The 14,884-nt window shown below is 38.0% G+C and overlaps 1 protein-coding gene across 2 annotated transcripts in view; it reads right to left on the bottom strand.

The window, feature by feature from the left end:
• Positions 1-14,664, bottom strand: part of ZDHHC21 (zinc finger DHHC-type palmitoyltransferase 21) — a 37,379-nt gene extending 22,715 nt beyond the window's left edge. The window contains exons 1-6 of one of the 2 annotated variants that reach the window (XM_071424978.1): positions 14,527-14,664; positions 11,589-11,681; positions 8,259-8,457; positions 7,385-7,483; positions 4,537-4,648; positions 3,473-3,611 (exon numbers count right to left, since the gene is read on the bottom strand). In XM_071424978.1, the coding sequence (XP_071281079.1) occupies positions 3,473-3,611; positions 4,537-4,648; positions 7,385-7,483; positions 8,259-8,412 (504 nt within the window). In that variant the 5' untranslated portion in view covers positions 8,413-8,457; positions 11,589-11,681; positions 14,527-14,664. Of the gene's footprint in view, positions 1-3,472; positions 3,612-4,536; positions 4,649-7,384; positions 7,484-8,258; positions 8,458-11,588; positions 11,682-13,657; positions 14,359-14,526 lie in introns of those variants that run through there. The other variant, XM_071424979.1, reaches the window with a different exon arrangement.
• Between the last annotated feature and the right edge of the window lie 220 nt (positions 14,665-14,884).

The raw sequence follows: 14,884 nt of genomic DNA, 5'->3' as shown, positions 1-14,884 counted from the left end.
CCATGGAGAGAGCAACTATGTAGTGGTAAGTCTAGTATTTGTCCTTCTCATCTCACTATTCAGAAGACTGACTACTTCCTAAAATATACAGGCTTCCTGACATTTTTTCATGAAGATGTAAAATTAAGAATATTCCTGTGTTAACCTCTGTAAATCACCAATGCCTGAAGAAGAACTAATATACTGATTTTATTCAAACAATATATTTTGTCTTGTGCTATCATCCCACATAATCAATTTAACTATCATTTCCTTTATTTCTAGCAGTAATTGCACTCCTCCTGCTGGACAAACAGAGGTAACAACCATAACCTAAATTTTCTGGCAGTGTATGTTAGGAGAACCAAGACTACTATGAAGCAATTTTCTGCAGTAAGAGGCGAAGCTGAAAGATTGCATCTCTACAGAAACAGCTTCCTCCATTACCTTTAGAGCTTTCACCCTTAACTCAGAATAGTTACTTTAAAATTTTTGGGGTATCCTTTCTTGACCCTTTAAAAAAAAAAAACACAAATTCAAATTTGGAAAGTGATATTAACATGCTGGTCAAATTTGCATAATGCATTAATCAGTACTGTAATAAAATTATCATTTCACAATAGCACTAAAAGCAATTTTAATTCTACAGCTTCTGTGTTTTGTACTACTTTATATCTGAAGAATAAAAATGTAGATGAAGGCACACTGCCAAAAAATTCACAAGTATTTTAATGAGCAAGAATAAGCTTATTCCAGATGGCTGTTTGGAAAAAAAAAATCATCCAGTTCTTTGAATCTGTTCTAAACACCAGCCCCTGTAAATTTAGAAAATTTAAGCTCCCAGTTACAGCCAAAATTTCAACAAAGAGCTGTGCTTTTATGAAAGGCTGAAGGTACCGCGCTCTCTGGAATGCTGTGGTACCTCAACTTTAATTGATATAAAGGAGATAAAAAGAATCTTGCAGAATGCTTGCCTAAAACCCTAACTACTACTAAGCCAATCTTTTCATCAGTCCTATTCCTTTGGTGTCAAAAAGACATAGTTCTGACAAATTATTCCGTGGCACAAATCTATAGAGCATCACATCCTTAGCAGCACTTTAAAAAAAAACAGCTTCATGGAATTCTGGTGTTGTTTTCCAGGCAGGTATGTTGACTAAGCATGACAACTATTTTAGTTTTCTCTACTTCGTTGTGTGCTCTCCTATTCTACAGCTGAAAAACTGAGAAAGATAAATACTATTTAGTGTTACACTGTACTTAACAAAGGTCTTAACAGCCCAGACCTGCTGTGTCTACTGTTTTTCTATATTGTATAAACATATTTTTCCTCTCTGGGGCACAGAATACAGTACACTATAGCACAGATCCACTTTGTAAAAGGAAGAGTGCCATTTGAAGTGTTCACATATGGAAATTAACTAAACAGAGAAAAGTAAGCAATTTCTTCCACAGTTCTCTGTAAACTTAGGCAGGCAAATACAAGAACCTGATCCCCTCTTCAGGGAAACACATTAAAATGGGTTAAAATAATTGTTGCACATGTATTCTGCCTTCTAACCTGTCACCTGTCAAAGGAGCAGGAGCATTAAAATTAGGCCTCTCTCCAAACAACTTCAAATGAATCCAGTTATACTGCCAAGAACAAGTTTTATACCTATTCACACTTTTTTTTGAACTATCATTATTAATAATTATTTACATCACCTCCTTAGGTATTGTAAAGTATCTGAAGTAAACATGATTTCCATCTCCCTCTCTTGCACAGACCACCTGCAATCAAATAATTTGGTTACTTTTCACACTACTTTTAAAAAGCAAGGCTAACAGACAGAACTTTGGCATGTTACCTAATACAGTGTAATTACATGAAACAATGCATTCAGGGAATATTCACAATAAAAAGGAAATACCCTACCATGTCATACTATTAGAGGCTAACAAGTCTGTTTTAGTGCCTATGGAAAGATACTCCAAGCAGACAGCAAATTATTTTTTGTTTGATATTTCTAAAATCCCTTTAATGATTTAAATAGAAGTATTGATGTATATGGAAAAAATAATTAAATTCCTTTAGAATACGATTTCTTTCAAGAACAAGTTACAAAAATCCTCAGCTTTGGAACATTCTACAAAATAAAAACTTGGTATTTATGAATTTGAATACAGCACTTTTATCAGTTTTGGATTAACCAAGTAATACAGTCTTCCTACACTTTCAGCTCTCCTTTCCCACATCATCTTCACATACACTTTTATGGGAACATCACACCCAGTTCAGACTGACACAGGAACAAATAAGAAAATAAGAAGCTTGGAAGACTATGTCGCATCTTTTTCCAGAAGCAGAATTTTTCACTTTGTGAAATTCTCATATAACATAGGATACAAAATCATACGAAAAACTTCAGTTGTTCAAAAAAATGGAGATTTTTTTTTTTTTTCTGTCTTACCCACAGTGTAGGGTCAGGTTTCAGTAGCCTGGAAAGATGAGTATGAGATCACCAGCAGAGAGCATGCTGGGGTGTCACATCGACACAGAATTTAAAAATTTTCTGCACTTCAGTATTTGGAAAAAATCTCAACAAAATTTAGAGTGTAATATCTGAGATTATCTTATTCTCTTATGACATTTGGAATGTTACCTAATTTTAAAAATGTTTTAAACTTGTTTTCTAGGCTTTTCTCTTTTGTGTACTTATATTTGTTATAGTCCAGTACAAATACAAAGCTCATTTTAGATTTAAGCTAGAAGTTCTTATAGTTCTTCATAAGCAAGATAGCATAACAGTTTTCTTATAAAGAAAGAACTTTCAAGCACTGAGCAAATTTCAAGCAACCACCTTCAATATTCTGAATACTACAGATAATAGGCATAAATGAGCACCAGATAGCAGCTTTACAATGTAAGTTTCATAGGGGAAGGAAGTCCTTGATTTTTTACTCTACTCCAGTTGGTAAGTCCACATGAAACAAACCAAACTTAATTCTCCCTTAACCCACATAACCTTTTCAAAGCAACAGAAAATACTGCTACAAAACCAATGTATATTTTTCCCCATGATCATGTGTTTTTCTTCTTTTTTAAAAAAGCAGTATCAGTTTTTTAAAACATGATATTAGGATAGATATATAGTCTGCATAAATCTACTTTGGAAAAAGTAAAAGGAAATTTTAATACATCTAAAGTAGTTACCTTCATTCTTTCCAGTACTGATAATCACTTCCAAAGAAAGCTAACTGGTTCTTCCCTCCTTTCCTATATTCCTAAGAGAACTAATGTTGTGTTTTTAACACAAAGAACTCATATGGCCTTTCACAAAAATATCTTGTTACTTACCATAAATCAGTTTGCTTACTTAATAACATACAGTTAGTTGAACTCTCTTCACTAAGAGTGAAACTGAGCTACCAAAAATGTGCAGTAACTAAAAGCCAACACAAATTACATTGCAATACTATTTGTTCCTTTCACAGAGAAAATAGTTCTTACCCAGTTTTCTTTTTTCAGAGGCAAAAAGTAGTAGTAATGGCAGAAGTCAAGTATCAGCGTATAGGAACTAAGGATCTGGGTGTAGAAACACAGCTGTAAAAACAGCCAGTGATTGTCTTCACCAACACAATTATTAATCCTGTAGAGAAACAAAGTGTGCATATATAAAAACAGAAATACAAATACTGAAGTTATGATACTGTGAATAGAAAACTTTATGATTGCTTAAGGAGCAAACTACTGGATCCCTTGCACACTGCTTAAAGCATAGGTTGCACTACTGAGATCTTTGCTTAGAACAGGAGACACAGTTCTCTGTATTTTTATATAGCAAAGATACTGCTGCAACTTTAAGTAAAACTCTAGTAATAAAATGGTTTTTGAAAGTCTGTGAAATTTCACAGTAATGTGTCTTATCTTCTGCTACTCAATACATTTCACAGGTTGTGAACTATAAGAGTGCAAAAATGCAAACAAATATTTTAAAATAAATGTGATCACAGGCTAACCCAGTAACAAAGAAATATGACTTAAAAATGAACCAAAGGCACAGAAGACAATACAGGCATCCATACTCAGAAACTCCTGCATACTCCAACATGAAAAGTGCAAAGGAAACACAAGGATTCTATCTGTATTAAGTACAAGATCAAAAATTACATGGATGCAAATTCATACAAGCACTGGCACAGACAACAAGCTAAACCAGAGTGACAAAAGCACTATACTAGTACTATTCTCTGAAGTAGAAAAACTTGACAAAAAAAGGTAGTTTGAAAAATGGCTAAACCAACGTAAGAGAATCCCAACGTCATTTCTGTACTCTGCAGTTTGTCTTGTAAAAATTAAAACTCAGAACTTCTTAAAAAAATGTTTATTTTCACTTACTCTGATTTTTACTGGTAGAAATAGGAAAGTTCAAATTTATTATTTCCTTGCTTTATATGCCTAAATGATTAAGCACTACTGGGAAAAACCAGGAAAAATGAGCAGCAGTCAAGACCACAAATTTCAGAATGATTCACTAAAACAGCAGATAATTAGAAGAAATGTCCTGATTTTACCATGGACAGTGGTGATCCATCCTCCTCACACAATGTCCACAGCGACTGCAATGGTGTGAACGCTTTGGTCTCATCACATTGCACTTGTTACATAACTCCCAATGTTCTCTTTCTAGGTGAAAATGTAAAGACACATTAGAGAGATTTAAACTCAGTAATGTGTACTCATAATAAATCTGTATGCTTGTAACTCTAATTAAAAAAACAAATCTTACTATGATCTGAGAAGGATAAGCACCACATAAAAAGCTTTTTCCCACTGTGACCTTAATTAAACTGGAAGATATTACTGCTACTCCATGACAGTTTCTGTCTCCAAAATGCCCTCTCTTCCTATAAATTTCTACAAAGTAATTATTACAGAAGAAACCCGTGATTCAGACAAGGAAGACTGTTACTCAATTATTTCCTTACATTTCTACTGCGAAAAAAACTATCTGCTAGACAGAATCAGGATACAATCTCATTGCTATTCCAGAATCCCCTGAGGAAATACTGCTACTGCTAGCTAACTAAAAGATGACACACAGTGAACACTTCAGGAGCATCTTCCATCTCAAAGCCGTTTAATAACATGCATATCACCACATGCAATTTTACATATAAGACAAGCAAAGAAAGAGATCAAGGATAGGGCTGTATATATAAATATATACTATTTTTAAATTACTAATGTGAGATTCTTTAAAAGCTAATATCCAGAGATACAGAGTAGCTGAAGGTACCAGGAGTACTATTGCTCAGCTTGGCTATTATTTATCTCAAATGCACCACCCAAATAAGAGGAATTCTTTGAAAAGCAAAATTCAAATCATATGTTCAAAAATTTCATCTTCACATGGGAAACAAAAAGATTAACACTGAAATAATTCCAGTCACAAAAGCATATATTTTCTGTCTTTAAGGAAAACAGGTGGATGAGTGAGAAATACTTTGACTGTTCAAATTGTTTCTACCTAAACAATCTTTTTTGAGGCACAAAAATTTCTCATATCTCAGGGACAGAGGGAAAAAAAAAGGAAAAAAAGCTTCATATTTACAGTAGGACATTCTGAAATCTTATACTGTAAAACACTGTCCCAATGTAAACAAAATAAAGTTATATTTAGCACTTCTGAGCCACCTGCAGGCAGCTCTAATCTGGTCTTTCTTGCTGCAAAATAACATTTGGACACTGGAAGTAAAGAAACCCAATATCTGAGATCATTAAACTAGTAATAACGACAGATGGAAACTGATTTACAATCTGTTTGCATAAATCCAGTGTCTCAAAGGTGTCACTCACTAATAGGGTAGATACCAGCAGAGTTCAGAAACACCCCAACTCATTTTTAACACAATTTATACTGTGCAAAAATGTATCCTCCTGTCAGCCTAGCGCACACCAGACAATTGAAGCACTACCTCCAGAAGTACAATACCCTGATATATCAGGCACCAAATCAAAATATCAAAGTCATGACCGAGCCTAAACATTTCACCTTCGGAAGTACTTATTAAGCATGACTGCCGTATGGACTGAATGGAGCATGCAAAGGTTGGAGAGCTATGCAAAGAGATACCTTAAATTAGAAAAAACCCTTTGTGTGCAAAGGGAATTTGCACTGCTCCTGGTAATTTGAAGGTAAATGAAAACTCCAGTATAAGTGTAACTGTCTGTAACTAGCGAGGGTCTCCACTCTCCACGTCAGATTGCAAAATCCATGTTGCTCCCCCTGCAGCAAAACTGCTGACTCCAGAACCCAAGTCTGAAACACCTGATGTTTTACTGGATCAAAGGATCAGCTGCCAGAAGCAGAAAGAACACTGGCATGAGATTTTCTGCAATTAGTGGTGAGACATCTGATTCCCAGGGAGATACACTCCTTTCTACAATAAACTGTCTACTTCATGCACATCATATCATCAGCACAAAGACTAAAAAGATCATGTCTCCAAACACATCATCCTAGATTTTCAGTAACATCAGGAAGAGAGAGCAAAATTTTATTCTGGGCATTCACTACATCTGAAGACAAGACTGAAGCATTCAGCCTCATGGATGGGACACATTTTCTTCATTCATGAAGTGTTATCTGTTAATGTGACAAAGCTCATGCTGTTTAACAGCCCTACTCCATTCTAAACTCCTAAGTAAAAGCTCTATGCATTAGATAATAGCTCCCAACAGTTCATAAAAATACAGTCCTTCTCTGTGGAGAATCATTAAGGTTTTAAATTTCCTCCAACTTCTGGAGCACTGGATACCATACAGGAATTATGGGATAAATTTGCAAGGACAGAAAGGATCGATTAAGTCGCTACTTTATAGAAATGCAGTGCAACTAGCACCATGGTTTATGTTTTTTGTTAACAGCCCATACAATCATAAGACTCTGGAAAAAAATCAGCAAAAAATACACAGGTAAAAACCAGTATAGGACCACCTTCCAACACCATTTGCAACATCATATAAATTTACTAAGACAAAAGATAAAGAATTAAAATAGCTAGCTATCGAAAAACATTTTTCATTAAATATTATCAAGTTTGTAGTATATGCATAATGTTTCAAAGTCTAGAATTCAAAAAAAAAATCTTCCTGTGGAAAAAATTTCTAGCAGAAGGTCCTACATAACAGAAGAATGGTAAAATTTCTGGTAGAATATAAGTTTAAGAAAAAGAAGTTTTGAAACTACACAAGGAAAAGTGCTAGAAATTTACAACTTTAAAACAGTGACAGAGTAACTTTATTCAGCATGGACAGATCATGGTTTCCAATAAGTCTCACAAAGACAAATTTATTCCTAATTATTTTGAGGCTATTAAAATAACTTTCATTCAATTACATAGAATCAAGCTAATGTACCTGTAATTGGTATCTCTGGATTTTCAGGTAGTTTTCCTGGATCTGCTACTGAGGCTCTAAATAACGAAGCTATACAAAACAATGAGCAGAAGTAATAACCTAAAAAAATAAATAAGCATTTGTTAGACTTTTCCATATGTGCAAAGTACGCTGTATCGAAAAATAGAGATGCTCCAGAATTGAGCTGGAAAACACTCAGCCTCCTCATTCAATTCCAGATATATTTCTGATATTAAGCACACAGCATTAAGTACTCCCCAATAAATAAAGTGAAAAAAGTAGTAAACAGTTCTGATAGCACCAGCAGGTGCTACTATGACCATGCTACTGTTTTTCAGAAGTTCCTCCACCATCTTACCACACAAGCACCAATCATATCACACCTCAAAGCCCCCATATGGAAGATATTCCCAATAGTGCATCTTCACCTTGAAGTTTGTTCCAGCCATAATTCAAGACTTTTCCCCAGCAAACCTATGAGCCAAACTTGTATGAGCTAACCCACACAGGGACATATGACAAAACTAACAAAATTTAGCTTGTTGCCAGTCATCACTACTATCACACCAAATTCTGACAGGCACTCGCAGATGTGAACCTGAAATCCTGTCAACAAATTCTAAGTACAGGACCTGAAAGCTACATTCAGCCTTTTCACCAGTTTCCACAAAAACAAGTTCTACAATAACACTTGCAAAATGAAATGCTGCAGCTTCTCAGAACACAAAAATGTAAGACGCATCCACTACATTTACCCTTTATCTTACCTTTTGTCTTTACTTTCACCCTAGTTTTTATTTTCTGATAGGATTTTTTTAATGTGCATTAAGTAGAGGCACTATTTTATTAGTAGAAAAAAGTTAAAATTACTTACACAAAACTGCCACAACTGAAATATTTCCCTCTTCATAATGAGGAAAAAGGATGACCTTTGGAATGAAGATTGTATTGTACAGCCAGACAAAGATAATTAGGCCCATGCAGCACCAACCCTGAGGGTCAACCACAAAGTGAATCCGTTGCCCCATTGAACACAAACAGAAAATAAATTGTCACAATCCAGGACGATAATCCTAAAGAGATAAATAAAAAAATATTTTTTTTTAAAAAAGAGTAAATTAACTAGTATAGCGCAACCTACACAGTTCATACATTCAAATTCGTACATTCAAGTAAGAAAGAAAAAAACCTATCAACTGTTGATTTAAGGAATTACATAAAAACTTAAAAACATTTCACATACATTTTTTAAGCACCATGCAAAACATTTTATGAATTCATTAATTAGATATATCTGGCTAAGAAGCAACATTTATCACCAAGATGCAAGTAAAACCACTACCTGGGAAAACTATTAAGCAATAGATGAAACAGCAACTGTCAGTCAGGTGGCAGCAGCAAAGAAAACTCTTTCATCAAAGTAAAAAGGTTGTAAAGCACGTAAGAAATATAGGGAATTATTTATGTTCCACAAAGATTCACCCCACCTATCTATTACAGTCTCCCCCATATTTCATGGTTGTTTTCTTAAAGCTTTTATGCTAAAATAGTCAAAAACATCACTAAGAATTCAGGGTTTCCTTGCTTAAAAAGAATCCTTCATGACATTAACAGCAAACCAACCAAGAAAGGAGTAATTATCCTGACATCTTTCACATAGATTATTAAAAAATCACACAATGGAACATTTTCTATTAATCACATTTAAAACATCAAGGTTTCCATCCTTACACTTTAGTGGGCTGATTTCCTTTACGTTTTAGACTGAAGAAACCTCACCAAGTTCTACAATGTGAACTTCTGAACTTCATAAACCGACCTCAACAACACAGCACTAAGTCCAAACCACTATTCAGCACAACTATGATGGGATTATTACTGTTATTTTTTGTCAGACTACTTTCATACACATATTTTATTACTGAAATGCACACATAATCCCAATCTACTCTCTTACCTGTTAGTTTCCCCAGTTTCTAGGCTTCAGGAATCTTGTTCCATTTCTGATGGTTTCTTTCCATTCCTTTCAGCTCCTACTTGTTCCACTAAAATTTTGTTTATCAAACATTTCTGTTTCCAAGGGTTTTGCTTACTTGTTTCATGTTTGACTGTCCTCAAATGCATTCAAAATTTACTTAATACTATTCACAAATTTCATGGTCTTCTCTTCTTCTTCTTTTAGATGTCTAATCAAAATCAGGCTCAAACAAGCTGCCATTTTTCCACACTTCTCCTTTGTGTTATTTATAATCACCCTTTGCTTGTTATTTTCTAATGTAACAGTGTTCCCATTCAAGTATCATTCAGATCCCCACCAAGTTCTTGCAGCCACAGAAACCCCCACCACAAGAGGAGAAGCAGACAGAGAGCCTCAGCTTGTCAACCAGACATGTCAAGCCTCTGAGCTCCAGCACCAGGAGGACAGCTCCTGTTCTGCCTGCAGCTCTGATCTACAGAGCAGGTTCTGAGCCCTGGCAGCACACATGGACAGAAAGCTCTGTCCAAGAAAGCCTCTGAGCCATCTGTGCCTGAGTCCTGCAGCAGTACCCATACTGGGTATGAGGAACAGCATGGGGTAAGGAACAGCAATGGGTCCCAGCTTCTGGGACAAAGACACCTCTGCTGGCCCAACCTGTCACCTGGCAAAGTATGCTGCTTGCCAGGGGCCTGGGTCCTGGATACCACAGACTGACTGCTACTGAGGCTGGTAGTAGTCTGGCCCTTAGTCTATTACCCTTAGCTGCTCTTCCATTCAGGCACCATGGACATAGCCAGGGGAGACCAGGAGTTTACCAAGCATGACTACACAGTTAACAGGGTGCTGGCCAAAGTCTAGTGGACAAGTGATATCTCATTCATGCTGCTGATGAAGCGGAAGAACTTGAGGAGAAGCAAACAGATCCTGCAAATGAGCAAGTGGTTGTGCAGCATTTACATCTATAGAACCTCCTATAAGGCTCAAAAACTGAGGGTGAAGGGAAACAAGATCCACCTGAAATTACATGGGTGACAGCATCTTTGCCAAGAGGCTGGTTAATCAGCTTGGGGAACGCTTAATCAAAGAATGATGATAGAGGAAGGTGGTGGTCACGTTTCACAAGCAAAGGATGCAGGACGATGGGGAAAATAGAGATCTTATAACCAACCAAACCAAGGTGAAGTGGGGCTGCACCAAGTGTGTGCACACAACTGACACAGGAACACCACTTAGTGCACTAGGATAGGTCAATAAACAAGGTCCTCCTAGAGTTGAATCTGGTGAGAGATATGAAATTCCAAGAGAGATTTGTACAGGTATATGAGCAGCATAAGGAAGGCTAGAGAGGAAACACCAGCCTGCTGCTGAAAGTATCAAAATCATACAAAAATGTCAAAGCACCTTGTTTATTTTGCTCTTTCATGGTTAAGACCTGCCTTCTGGAATTCCAGGTCCCTGAGACCCATGGGAAAGTGTAGAAAACAAACAACTGAGTGAGGGAGGATCAGATTAACAAATTTTTAAGTGAACTGGACCTATCACTTCCATGTGACCTGCTGAGATGCCAATCTGAGTGCTGAGAGAGCTGATTTTGTCATTGTGAAGTCATTCTCAACTAAGTTTGGAAGTTTTATGCTGATGGGTGACATTCCAGAGGACTCAAGAAAACAAGTGTCAATGAAAATCCTGTTTTCAAGGACAAGGAGGAGGAGCCAGGCAACTAAAGGTCTATTAGCCTCACCCTGGTCCCTGGGAAGGTGAAGGAAACAATCCTGGAAATTACTTTCAAACACATGAAGGACAAGAAGGGGACTGGGAGTAATCACCATGAATTTACAAAGGGAAAATCATGCAGACTAACAGAAATATAGAGGTCAAAAAAACCAAATGCAGCTAGAAACACTGCTGACCACTGAGGAATCCATCTGTTTTGCATCTTACCAGAGCAGCAGAGATTCCATGACTTCACAGCACTTCCTCAGAATAACAGCTCAACAAACAAAACAAAGAGATATAATTACTGAAATACTTGCTCCTGAGCGACCTACTTGTACTATGTGTGAGCAATAAGCAGTGAGAGGGATTCGGGAGAAAACAGTAAGAATGCCTATCAAGAAAATACATTCCAAATTTTTATCCCTCAGTAACTTACTTTTGCCTGCATGACCATATTCACTTTTATAATCAGAAAACCAAAACAAACCTCAGCCATGCTCAAAAACATACCTTGGATGGCAAAATCCAGAATGAAGCAAGAACTACACAAATGCAGACGTCACTCTCAAGACAGGGTGATTTTTCATCTGTCTTCTGTATCTCCTGAAAGTGTGATATGCAAACAACCAATATCATTTGTTTGAAAGGCAGCATGTAACAGGTTATTTCTATTTTGCTTTTCAAACCCCACCCCTACTGAGTAGAGCTGTCTCCAAACAGACACGTTAATTCTAACTAGCATTTCTCAAATCTCAGTTCTAGGTCATTTCAAAAGTTTAATATATATTTAAAAGAGAAATGTCTGTGTAAAACTGCAGTACTACTAATGTATTTCAGTTAAACACATTTGTTTCCTGTTTCCTATAATTGTAAATTAAGTTTTATATTTTTCATTATACTTCAGAAGCCATAGCAAATAAATGATGTCAATATATTGACTTACTCTGGCAAAGTGATTTTTTTCCCCTCCTTCTCTTGGTTTATGTACCATGCATAAATATATAAAGTATGAGGAATAAAGAAAAAGTAAGAGCTTCAAAATCTGATAATGAGAAAGGAAGTACTAGATTAAAATTTAAATCACAAACAAAGTGAATGTATTACTCTTCCAAATACGACTGATCTCATATAATTTTGTTCTTCAAAATTCATAATTTCTGATCAGAAAAACTACAATATGCAAAGAAAAAACTCTATGAGAAGATTAACAACAAATAAATGGAGAGAAACAATTAAGTGATTTATATCTGTATACATTCAGGATTCATACAAGCAATTTCATACAAACAAGAAATTCTCCAAGCAAAGTAATTTTCTGATTAAATAGTTTAGGAGAAAATACAAAGCACTAATGTTAGAGCTTTTGAGGTTTTCTTCCCTTGTGCCCTAATTTATAGCTATTTCTTTTAAATAAATAACTCAAATACAAATCATTTGAAAGCCAACAGTAGCTGTGCCTATGAAAAGCTTCAGCTGCACCAAAACATGACTGAGTCTTTCCTACGTTATTGGGAATTGTTCTTGCCTTTCCAAAAAATAATACATTTATTGCAGGATGCCTGGGCAGCATTTTTTCCTAACCCTTTTCTTTCTGCGCAGTTCCATCAATGGTATCATAAACTCAATATTTTGTTCACTACAATCACCTGCAATATGACTCTTCATGTGACATCCACAGAATACTGAGACCACAGAATGAGTAAGGCAGGTGAAAAGTTAATTCCAAGAAATGAGAAAGCTTTCTGCTAACCAGAAATGTTAAGGTGAAATATAAATTGCTTTAATAGACTCATTTGAATGCAACCTTAGAAAAATAAAAAGTATACCATTTTGCATCAAGAATGTCCCAAAACATATTTAGAAACTGTATTTCATAAATACACCCAACATGAGCAGTACTCAATTTCTCAGCCTATGAACCACAACAGTCAGCTCTGGGGACATCCTGTTTCCTGCACATTCATGGGTGTTGCACTGATACACAACTAGAAACTGTGCCTCACTGTAGCCCTGCTTCCTAAGAAAAGTATGTCTTCTGAAATCTGACTTGCTAAACTTTTTTCACAAGTCCTTAAACAAGTATTGCTTGCCATGAAAGACAATTTTAAGACTCCACACAAACTGAACAATACTATGCACCATAATACACATTTTGAGAGTGGAAAAAACACCACTTTCTAAAAAGGCTGTATCCTAAGCAAGTCAGAAAAAAGAACAGAGAGTAGAAACACAAGAGAGCCCACTTCTCATAATATTTGTGATAACTAGGGCAAGGCAACAACAATCAACAATCCTCCCCAATTTCTGGATCCCACTGCATTTTTACACCAGTGACCTTCCTGAAATCTAAATAATTACTGCCAAAGATTACTGATACTAAAACAAAAAATACAATGGGAATAAACAAGGTGGACTTGAACCATTTAACTGAATTTATTTTACAAACCAGATTTTAAGGAAGTCACGTGTCAGAATAGAATTGCCATTTTGCAACACTTCTCTTTAACAGAAAATAGGTATCAGAATAGCCAGTTAACATAAGCAACAGCATATCTGTGCTATGACGAACTCCCACACACCTGGCATTTCTCGTGTTTATAGAATGGATGGTTGCAGCAGAGACCTTGGCACAAAGCAGTTGCTAGGTGGCTGTTCACAGGTTTGTTGAGGTAGGCAAGACATTCCCACCCAGTTACTTTTCATTGATAGGATCTAGCAAAGCATACATGTAAACAACTACTTCATTTATAAAAAATGTCACTCGGGGTTGGAGAGGGATGTGGCTTGACATTAACACACGCACCCTCTTTATCACAAGCCCATCAAATCTATCTTCACCCACTGCTGACCAAACAACCACTTGTAGACAGATAATGCACGTTACTTTAAGAACATTACTGTTTGGATTACCAGTCTGAGGCGAACGAAGACCTGCTATATCATCTGACTAACTACTAGAGCTGGGAAATGAAAGTGCGAAACCCTGGGACGCCAAGGCCATTGCATTTCCTTGTGGCGCGCTGCTGAACACACAGCTAATCAAAACCTCGTGCTTCTCCTACTACCACCTCAGTACCAGCGAAGACCCTCCTCCTCCTTTACAGGGCAACCAGCACCCTGGACCTGCATAAAAGCGACGGCACCATTTCCTTACTTCACAGATGGGGCGATACCCCGCAGTTCTGCCCAGGGCTTCCCTACCCAACTCCCTCCACAGACAACGGCACCGCTGGAGGGGAGGTGCAGGGACGGAGTAAGCCCCGCAGGAGCCCGCCCGCCGCGGCGGGGCCGTGCCCGAGGAGATGGAGATGGAGATGCCGATGCCGATGCCGGTGCCGGTGCCGCCGCCCCCCGCCCCTCCCGCCAGCCCAGCCCGCCCGCGGCGCCGCTCCCGGGCCAGCGGGGGTCGCGCGCGCCGCCCCCCGCCCGGGCACGCGGCGGAACCAACCGTGGGCTTCCGCCGCTCCAGCCGCGCCTGCGCCCTCCGAGCGCCCCGGTGGGCGGGCGGGCGGGACCGCGCCCCTCAGGGAGGGAGCGGCGCTGGCAGAGCCGCCCTTCGAACCCGCCCGAGCTGAACCGGCTGCCCCTCACGGCCGCGGGGCGTGGGCGTCTGGCCTCCTGTGCGAGAGGCGGGCACACGGCCGGCACGGCAGGGGCCTGTATGCTGAGTGTGTGCAGCGCCGGAGGAGCCGCTCTGGGGGGGGTGGTCTACCCTGCCTGGTGGGAAACCCGATCAGCCGCATTTCCCCAGGGCTGGAGCTCGCTGTGACTTGCTCGTTCCCGGCCACGGACTTGAGTCAGCATGA

The sequence above is a fragment of the Agelaius tricolor genome, unplaced genomic scaffold (genome assembly GCF_023055355.1).
Source record: "Agelaius tricolor isolate 1412-34295 unplaced genomic scaffold, bAgeTri1.0.p SCAF_4, whole genome shotgun sequence".
Taxonomy (NCBI): Eukaryota; Metazoa; Chordata; class Aves; order Passeriformes; family Icteridae; genus Agelaius; species Agelaius tricolor.
The sequence above is the reverse complement of the archived record's forward strand: the minus strand, read 5'-3'. Positions and strand labels throughout refer to the sequence as shown.